Source organism: Hyperolius riggenbachi, chromosome 8, assembly GCF_040937935.1.
Source record: "Hyperolius riggenbachi isolate aHypRig1 chromosome 8, aHypRig1.pri, whole genome shotgun sequence".
Classification (NCBI taxonomy): Eukaryota; Metazoa; Chordata; class Amphibia; order Anura; family Hyperoliidae; genus Hyperolius; species Hyperolius riggenbachi.
In genome coordinates this window covers 124,910,548-124,921,320 of record NC_090653.1, presented here as the reverse complement: position 1 = coordinate 124,921,320, position 10,773 = coordinate 124,910,548, and the positions used below count along the sequence as shown (strand labels likewise).

Here is a 10,773-nt window from a genome sequence, read left to right as displayed (position 1 = left end):
TGAGGGTGCTTCGTCTCTGGTTCTCTTTAAGCCTGAAAAAGAAATGAGTTTTACTCACCTGGGGCTCCTACCAGCAGCCCCCTGCAGCAGTCCTGTGCCCTCTCGCAGCCACTCACTAATCCTCTGGTCCCCCGCTGCCAGCTAGTTTCGTTTTTGCCAACAGGCCCGAAGGGACTGGCCACGCGTAGCTTTCTCCGCATTCCCGACTGTAATTAGCGGTATTGCGGGCCGCAACGCGTACAAAAATTACCTACGCATAGATATCGGGCCTGTCGGCAAAAACAAAACTAGCTGGCAGTGGGGGACCAGAGGATTAGTGAGTGGCTGCGAGAGGGCACAGGACTGCTGCAGGGGGCTGGTAGAAGCCCCAGGTGAGGAAAACTCATTTTTTTCTGGCTTAGGTGTCCCTTTAAGTAAGTATCTGGTTTCTTCTTCTTCTTTTTTTTAACTCACATTAGCTTTAAATCTTATTCTTATTTTGGTTAAAAATGCAATGTTTAAGAATTGAATTGTCTTTAGCTTAGTTTATTCAGCTCTCATACAGAATAAAGATCACCTGCTGAACTTCTGCTCACTGTCTGTCATCAGACCATTTGCCTGAGCCATACCGAAGTTTTTTTTATCTCTATGCCTAGTTTTGGTTTATCTGACACCTTAAGAAACTTTTTTTTATGTTAACTATGACAATCTGTGACTGCTATGTTTAATTAAATATTTATTTTTCTCAGGAAAGAATTGTTGAGAAGACCTAATCAGAAAACCGCCAACAACTGTGTTGGCTCCGGCGATCAGCAAAGCGCTGCTGTAAAAGTAATCCTATGGGAATACTCACACTGCAGCGATCATTGCGTGCTTGCGATTTTCACTGATAGTTAAGGAGCTGCATGCAGCAATTAAACTGCGATTGTGTATGGCCGTAATTGTAAAAATGTACGTGAAATGTTGCGTAATCATTATAAGCTGATTATGGTCAGCACTAGTCACACTTGAGTCTGCAAAAAATGGCAGTGTTTTTCCACTGACAAATCTGCATTCTGGGCCAATAGCCAGCTGAGAGCAGCTGACTGTCAGCAATAGGAAATTACATACCATGTGCAAAAAAAGCAGCCCAGGGGTTCTTTTTGCGCTGTGATTGCACATTGGGAAGCATTATGTGCAATTTTGCATTGCGGAAAATGCATGCGATTTTAAGCAAGTGTGGCCCCTGCCTCAAGCAACTTTTTCTTGTATGACCAGGCAAGGTTATTCATATTATGTTCGCATTGCATCGCATACAGTGAAGCACACAGTCAATGAAAAGTATGCTTCACCTGTATGTTTTGTTAATGCGCACGTTTAGTGGTAACATATTGCATGCAGAGCATTATTATGCCGCCCCCCATTATACTTCGATGCTCCTGCCACACTGTGGCTGGATGGTGTAATGGTTAAGGGCTCTGCCTCTGACGCAGGAGACCAGGGTTTGAATTTCGGCTCTGCCTGTTCAGTAAGCCAGCACCTATTCAGTAGGAGACCTTAGGCAAGTCTCCCTAACACTACTACTGCCTATAGAGCGCGTCCTAGTGGCCGCAGCTCTGGCGCTTTGAGTCCGCCAGGAGAAAAACGCGATATAAATGTTTTTTGTCTTGTCTTGTCTTGTCTTGGTGCATTGCAGTGCAGTAAGCCACTTTACAAAGCGGCTGTTACAACACACCTCAACGCATCACTGTAAATGTGGCCTTGGGGAACATTAATTGTGCATCAGTGGCAATGATAGTTCTCCAAACTTCATTTCTTTGCCCAGCTTTCAAAAAAAATTACAATGGGTGACTTAGCCCACTTGAATCCACCTACTAATGAAATATTGGTTTTGGCTTTAGTGACCATTTAAGTTCCAAAGCTAAACAGAGAGGTATTGTTTTTAAGACCACTGTCATATGTATCAGACATAGTACTTCTGTATTTTACGTATAGACAAAGTGCATGGAAACAGGCACATAGTGAAAAACGTTGATAAAAATAACATTGATTAATGGACGAAAAATGAATACAAAATGGCTGTCAAATTGTTACACACATATGTCAGCCTGATTGTTATTGGTGACAACTGGCGATGGCTTGCTTTTAGCTCCTTCAGTTCCACCTTTCGATGTGTCAAGGAAGAGAAGTCTTGGAGTCAATAAAGTCATGAGTATTCTTTTGTACTCCTTGCGAAAATTTTGATTGAGAAGACCATAGATGACAGCATTGAGACAACTGTTAAAGTAGGCCATAAAGTAGCTTAATACAAAGAGCCATTTTGGAATCTTTGGTGCCACCTGGAAAGGGTTAATGGCAACTGCCAGGCCGATAAAGTTTAAAGGACCCCAGCAAACCGCAAAAAGGACAAACACAACAAACATGGTCAAAAAGTTCCTTAGATCTGTTGGTGTGAGCTTCTGTTTGGAGTCTTGTCTTACTCTGTGCTTGACTTGAATCACCAAAACCCATATCCTCAAATAGCAGTATGTCACCACTGCCAAAGGAACAATAAAATGCACCACAACCACTGTTATTGTATACGAAGTGCTGACTGTTTGGGCAAAAGTACATGAGAAAATCCGGGGGTCGTACTGTAGAGATCCAACAAAAAAGTTTGGCATAATTGCAATAACAGTTAGCACCCAAGTCAAACAGAGGTAACAGAATGTGCTTTTCTGGTTATAAAGCTTATCGTATCGCAAGCTATGGCAGATGTAACAGTATCTGTTGATGGCTATGGCTGTAATGTTGAAGACAGAACCAATAACACTTAGTCCCATTAGAAAGCCACTAATTTGGCAATGAATATTCCCAAGCGTCCATCCATTGTGAAATATGGCTATGAGGATAACTGGATATGGGTACACAGCCACCACAAGATCCGCAACTGATAAACTGACCACGAAGATATTGCCTGAAAAGAAAATAGTAAACAGAGAGAGTTAAGAGGGAATACATTTTCAAACAGATGAAAAATGAAGACAATGTATATTGTGTCAGTCCACTAAGAAGTTATATTTCAACTAGAAGTTGTATGACTGTCATCCTATATGTTTTAAGTATTCCACTGACAGGACCTTCCTCTGTATTACCTTTCCACTACCATCTACTGTATATACTATGCTGTCTCACATCTTTGGCTGCAAACATAAGACTCAGACAAGACACAGAACATTTGCATTGCACTTTTCTCCTGGCAGACTCAAAGTTCAAGAGCTGCAGCCACTAGGATGCACTCTATAGGCAGTAGCAGTGTTAGGCAGTCTTGCCCAAGGTCTCCTACTGAATAGGTGCTGGCTTACTGAGCAGGAAGAGCCAAGATTCAAACCCTGGTCTCCTGTGTCCGAGCCCTTAACCTAACCAATACACTATCCAGCCACTTAGAGGATGAGAGCTCCCACTGCAGAAATATAAAATAAAAGAGCACAAAGTAGGACTTCTTGTAACAGCCCTTCCCGATCACCATGACTGCGATTAACTATACTATATATAGCCAATTCCAAACACCTGAATGCTCCCCTTTTCCACTGTTCAGCACCGAACAAGCGGGCAGGGTCAGGAGGAGTTCACTGGCTGCACTCCACATGACTCTGATACTGCCTCCTATTAGTTGGAAGGAGGAAGCATAGGAGTCACTTGAATCGCAACTTCACTCGCAAGCCAGTGAACTCCTCCTGAACCTGTCCACTTGTTTGGTACTGAACAACGACAAATGGGAGTATTCCGGTGCTAAATTCAAACACCATCATTAATTAATTACTAAACCACCAAGTCGTGCAGCAAGTTCCTGTCTAATGCAACCTTATGACGCTTACTCAAAATGAAATATCAATTTTGGATGTATTGTCCCTTTAATTCAACATTGCATAGCTCTTAGATCTTGAATGAGAATAGTGACACGTAGATCCCATTACCCTTTCTAATATTTACATTGGCTCATCTAACTGCTTCTGCATCTAACTGCTTCTGCAATCTACACCAGTAGGCTGTGCAGATAAGGAGAGATGGAGAACTCAATTTTATTGAACTGTTAAATCAATTATGAGAAAACATGCTACTTACGTTCTATTTTTGAAGTTATCATCTGCTGAAGTTAATGCACTGTCCATAAAATCACACATTTACAGGTATAGACTACACAATTATCTCTCTAAAAAGTCAATTCCATCTTCAGCAGCAGTTTTCCAGCAGCATAACCAGGGCCGCATTTAGAGCAAGGCCAACCTAGGCCATGGCCTAGGGCACCACAGGAGCAAGGGCACCAAAGCAGCAGGCTAAACTGGTGCAAGCTTGCAAATGCTGCAATGCAGGGAGATCAGGCGAGTGCCTGACTGCAGTACTCTGCTGCCAGCGGCCTGTGCAGCGGCCACCTTTCTTTCTGTGCACGTTTGTATTGTGGCCAGCGGCTTTGGACTTGGGCAGCATTGGAGACTGAAAGGAAAAGGAAGAGGAAGCTTCTGCGCTGGAAACAAGCAGAGAAATGAATGACATTGATTGCTGCTGTGAAGGCAAGCTGACTACCTATACGGAAGGGGGTGGGAAAAGGAGGGATTAAGGGAGTCAACTGGCTACCTATACTGGAGGAAAGGGGGGGAGGGTCATCTAGTTACCTATAACAAAGGGGGGAGGCTGGTGACAGTTGCCTTGGGCTGTAAAGACTAGAGTACAAATCCGGCTCTGTGCAAAACCCTGGACTCCTGAAGTAGATCTAGACTGGGCCTGTACAAAGTTTGTTCTTGTTAATATTTTAAAATGAAATGAAGGAAAAACTAAAAAGAATACACAATCTAGTCTGTATGTGCGCATGACATACTTAGCAGAAGATAATTTTGGATATAACACTAGGTTGCCTAGATTCATATAGACACCCTCACGCAAATTTAGGCTACAGAAATAGAACCTCAGAAGTTTATCAGCATAATATGAGACTACCTGCAGGGAAAACTGCACACATAGTATTTTAGCAGTTCCACTGATCAGAACATCTGTGTCTTTGTGAGGCCAGGAGTGCTTGGATACCCCTTTTTAAAATCCGAATTGCTTCGGATCCGGAAACCCAGATATCCGGATCCAGATCGGATACCCGAATCTGAACTTTTTGGTATCCAAACCCAATATCCTGCATATCCGGTCAGATTCGGATATAGGGATAGAAAACCAGAAGTGACCTGAAAATGCTTCCAAAAATTTCTTCAAATGTCAAAAACCCCTTTCAGAGGTCTCTCTCTCTCTCTCTCTCTCTCTCTCTCTCTCTCTCTCTCTCTCTCTCTCTCTCTCTCTCTCTCTCTCTCTCTCTCTCTCTCTCTCTCTCTCTCTCTCTCTTCTCTCTTTTCTCTCTCTCTCTCTCTCTCTCTCTCTCTCTGATTTTTGCCATTCAAAGTGGTTTTGGCTTCTGCTCGGACATCTGAAGAAACTATCCGCTCGGATTTCGGATTTCAGATGGGAAATCCGAGTTTGCTCGGATAGTCTATTCGGATTTTAAAAAATATCCGACTTGCTATTCAAAATTCGGATAGTGGAAAAAGTTTGGATTATCTGGGTAGCTCGGATATCCGAAATCTTGCTGAGCACCACTGTGTGAGGCCAATTAGAAATGCGAGCCATGTTAGTTGAGACACAGAGCTTTCCTATTAGTAACTGAAGCCTTTACATTTAGATTAATATGAAGGCTTGAAAAGTCAAATAGAATGGATTTCCTTCTGACACTGTAATTCTTCCTGACATTGTTAGCAACAATGGTAACTTTTGCAAGGTATAGTCTAGGAACAGAAAATTGATTTTTCTCAAGCAGTTCTTACTAGAGTAAGGCCCCTTTTACTCTTAATCAGTTGCACTCAGTTATAACTGAAAGAAAACAGATTTTCAAAGTAATGTCCATGTTTTCCTATGGCACAGTTCCCACTATACATGTTTTAACTGACATCTTTTTCACAATGCACTGCTATGGAGAAGACGCATACCAACGCATACTAACGCACACTTACGCACGCATACCAATGCATTAAGTGTAAAAGGGCCCTCAGGGCTCGTTTCCACTTAGTGCCCTTCTGTCCACTTCTGTCCCCTTTTTTTAGCACATCAATGTTACAGATTGATACATGTTGCTGAAAAGGGCACAGATGGAAACGAGGCCTTGTTTAAACTTAATCAGTTGGTATGTGTTTTTCTTTTTTCATAGCAGTGCAGGTTTCCATGAGTTTCACCCCCTCTCTGCCGGATCTAGTCAGTTCCCCAGCACCACACTGTGCCATGTAATAGCGTATTATGCCTCTGATAGACCGGTCACCTCCTAGCACTAATGACCCCACTGGCCTCCCACCACTTAGTGTGGAGAGATCACCAATGCACCCCCCCCCCCCCCCCCTGCAAAGCAAATAGAAAAGTAAGTAGTGAGAGGGACATGGGTGATCTCTATAATGAATTCACCCTTGCTTTGCCTCCTTTAGCTATATTTTAATAGCAGGATTTTTAGGATCATTTGACACAAAAGGTAATTTAACACACAGGACATTTTGAACTTCCTGTGATCTTAAAGTGTACCAAAGCTGAACGATAAAAAAAAGATTTATACACACCTGGGGCTTCCTCCAGCCCCATCCGCTCGGATCGCACCCACGCTGCCGTCCTCTGCTGTCTGCAGCTCCGGGAACCCGGTCCCATCACTGCCGTCACTCTGCTTCAGTCTATGCACGAGAAGTGTGCCCTCTACGTATCTCTCTCCAGCAGCTGGGAGCGATCCAAGCAGATGGGGCTGGAGAAAGTCCCAGGTATGTATGTATAAATCTTTTTTTATCGTACGGCCCTTTAAGCTTTAAAAATGAACCATTTTTCTTCTATCTGGATGTTAAAGACTCATATACAGTATATTTTAGGAATAAAATAATAAGTTTCTCAGATAACCTCAGCCTCAGCTGAATTATAATTAAAGATTTTAATGACTTTTTCAAATTATCAGAGAACCTTAAATTACATTTTTACATCAGTTTTAAATGAAACTTTTTGTGGGATAATTTAAGCTGTACTCATCAGAAACAGAGAAGGAATAACTTGAAATGGGGCCCTAGACAAGATGCCAAATTTGGGCCCTGCTTCTGGTCATCTGACTTCTTTGGTAAGGTAAGATGAGGAAGGTTAGTCAGAAAAGGCGCCAGCCAGGCCCCTGGGCACCCATCAGGCCCCAGAAACCTGCCTTGGTTGCCTTGTGGGTAATCTGATCAGAAATCACCACTATATGACTCAAGGGCCATATTCACTAAATATCCGTAAAGTTGCCATGTGTAAGAAGTAAACAGCAATTTTACCAATAGTTAGTGAACATGACTTACTGTGCAAATTACAGCAAGAGCTGTTCTTCTTTTTACAACGTAACAATCGGACTATCAATTGAGGAGAGTCATCAACAATGAGACAGCAGAGACAGAAGAGCAAAATGTGTGGAGGCGTGAGTTATAAAGCCGCATCTACATGCGTAGATGAGGCTGCGATCCGGTGGCTCGATTAGCCACCGGATCGCCTCTTCCGCGTGCCCGCCGCATGCCCGCCGCGTGCGCCGCATACGATTCCCCGCTTGTCCCCGCCGGTGCCGCTTATCTTCCGCTCGATTCCCTGCCATTGTCCCCTCGCGGGGAGCGAGCAGGGAATCGGCGGAAGCAAGATCCGTCCTGTTGGATCTTATCAATTGAGCCGCATCAGCGGCTCGATTGATAAGGAGCCTCGCGGCCGCATCTACGTGTGTAGATGCGGCTTAAGAGTTATAAGATTCCACTTACGAGATCTTACCTGTGACAAGTATTTCCCACTCTGGCACAAGATTGCACTTTTTGACCATTATTGAGTATTTCAATAAAGACTAAAGGAAAATTCCAGTCATTATAGGAGGAGCAAGACAAGTGGTAGCCTCCCTGGCATTCCATTTCCCCAGGATCTCTGTACAAAAAGTAGTTCAATTAATTTCAAATAATTTGAAAGCATTTTTTGTAAACTTTTTTTTTATATATATATTGAATTCAATACAGGTTATTGTATTGAATTCACATAAAAAAAAAAAAAGTTTGCCGTCAGATGTTGATGATGCTACATGGCCCTCAATCGCCGGGGGAATATGTAATTGCAGAGGGAGAAGCAAATCCGCTGAGGGGCATGGAAGACACTGGGAATCTATCAGAGGTGCGCGGTGTGGGGTCAGTACACCAATGGTGAGCATAGGTTACCCCAGTATAGGTTAGCCAACGTATTAGTGCAACAGTATAGGTAGCCAGGTATAGGTGCCAGGGCTGTGGAGTCAGAGCAGTTTTGGGTATCTGGAGTTGGAATTTCAGGCGAAGTCGGTGGTTTCATAAACTGAGGAGTCAGAGTCTGATGATTTTTGTACCGACTTAACTGCCCTGATAGATAGCCAATATAAATGTCCCTAGCATATTTGGCCAGCTATAGGTGTAACAGTATAGGTTAGGCAGGTATAAGTGTCCCAAGTATGGTTAGCAGCTATAAATGCTACAGTACGAGTTAGCCAGGTATAATTTTCCCCAGTATTAGTCAGCTGTAGCTATAGGGACTCTCTTACCCCCTCCTGTTGTACTCCTAATTACCCCCACTCTTCATCCATCCGTCCCTCCTGATCCCCAGTGTAACACTCTGGATCTGATCATTATGGGTCTAATTATGTCATCAGCCGCGTCCCCGGTACTGTATACAGTAGCCCGGAGCTGCACGCAGAGAAGAATACTCGATCATCGCTGCAAAAACATCCCCTGCTCTATTCACAGCGCTGCCAGTGACACTGCCGGCAATGGGGGGTGGGGGTAATCGGTGGAGGGAGGGGGATTTACAATCTTACGCTGGGGATCAGGATGGAGGGAGGGATGCACAGTGGAGGGAGGGGGGATCAGCAGCTACAAATCTCCTTGGCCGCATTGATGAGCCTGGATCATTCATACCACTTTCAGCAATTTTTAGCTGGACGAACCAGGCTCGTCCTTACTGCTAGTGTATAGATAGTATTCGTCTCAGCAATCTTGGATCAGTGACATAAGCTGCCTGTACATCAAAAATGTTATCTTAAAGGAAAAATCCATTTTCATTTAAAAAAAGAAAAAGATCAGTGCTTACCCATGGATACTTACCTATTGATTCTATCGAGCAGGGACATCACACTCAAATATGAAGTGGGCCAAAATTAAACACTGGGACCAAAGCCATGGGTGACCAAGTCTCATTGATGTGCATGAGAAGAAAAGGCTATAATCTCAAATCTGATCATATGAAGAAACTTCTCTTGCACAAACTAGGTAAAAACTTGATGCTGACCCTTGAGAAAAAGATGTCAGAGCACACAGTGCACTATAGCTTGCTGCAAATGGGTCTGTGTTGCCACATACCAGTCAAAACATCTAAGCTAATATCTGTTCAGTGTCAAAAAGGACCTACAATAAGTATGTGAATGTCAGAACGGGACCACGGAGCAAGAGCACAGAGAACAAGGTGGTCTAAGCTTAAGAATTACATTTTCCTTTAGATCATGTGGATGGTCAGGCAAGTGTGTTTCATTTACCTGAGAAAGAGATGGCAGCTGGAAACACTTTGGGAAGAATTCAGGCCAATAGAGAGAATCTGAAGTTTCTTCCAGCAATGTTTTCTTGAAGACCCATGGGTGGCGTGCAGAAGAATAGTTAGGAGACAAAGCATTGGAGATGGTAACAGGGTCCACTTAAAACACCACTACAGAGCTACTCTGCCGCTGCCTGTACTAATGGACTAAAATATAGGGCACTAGGGAAGGGAGGTAGGGGGGGATAAAGGGAGGGAGGAAAAAAATAAGTCAGGCCCTCTTCCCACATCCTTTCCTTAAAGTGGACCCAAATTAAAAATACAAGATTTCAGAAATAAAATCTATTTTCTAAATTATAATAATAAATAGCAGCTTTTTTTCAGCTGCATGATGACAAATATAAAATATTTTACATTTATTGGAGGAACCCCTCCCTTCCTTTCATATTGCCGGGACAGAATCCGTCAAACTGGTGAAGTAGATGGTGTCCAGCAAAGGAGGAATTGCTAATGGCTGCCACCTGTATAACCCTAGTTATGGAAAGAGAAAGGTGAAAAGCATGCACTGAAATTCGCATAGGCTTGAAGGAGTGTTTATTTATCTTTGTATGTGTCAGAGTGGTGGAACTAAATATTTTGAATAAAAAAAATGTTTGGTTTGGGTCCGCTTTAACCACAACCAGAAGTTACAACCTTGGTCGGTTCTGCCCAGCCTGGGTGTCACCTCTACTTGCCCTGCACTCTCTGCATGCACCTTGTGATGCCATTGACAGGGCTGGTATATCACCAAAAATATAGACCACATAGTGTGTCCTATGTAGCAGGGCTGTTTCTGGCACTTTTTGGACACCAGGCCAAGCACTTGTTGCCTTCCACCACCCCAAACTTGTGAACAGCAGATTGTAGTCTACATTACTTAGTTTTGCAGGCACTAATATGTATGTACAGATCTTTAAATGTCTGAATATTGCTTTGGAGACTAGAACTCCGGAAAAGTGGCAACAATCAATGTAATCCAAATATAAACCAATCACAGCTTAATTATCAAACTAACAGCACCTGCCATATCATTGTTATGCTATTCAGGCCTTCTTTATTATGCTAATTAGTTATGCCCATTTGGGAATTAAAATGACCATGTATCCCATCCTTACTGGAACTACCAGGTGCCTTTAAGAATTACTCTCCATTTGTCTCTCCAAGAACAGCTCTGTGATGCCCCAGTCC

The 10,773-nt window shown here is 43.2% G+C and overlaps 1 protein-coding gene across 1 annotated transcript in view; it reads right to left on the bottom strand.

The window, feature by feature from the left end:
* Positions 1-396: 396 nt before the first annotated feature.
* The window catches only part of LOC137529089 (melatonin receptor type 1C), a 203,646-nt gene continuing 193,269 nt past the window's right edge, over positions 397-10,773 (bottom strand). Inside the window, exon 2 of the mRNA XM_068251035.1 lies at positions 397-2,914. Coding sequence (XP_068107136.1) covers positions 2,049-2,914 — 866 coding nt within the window. The 3' untranslated portion in view covers positions 397-2,048. The remainder of the gene's footprint in view (positions 2,915-10,773) is intronic.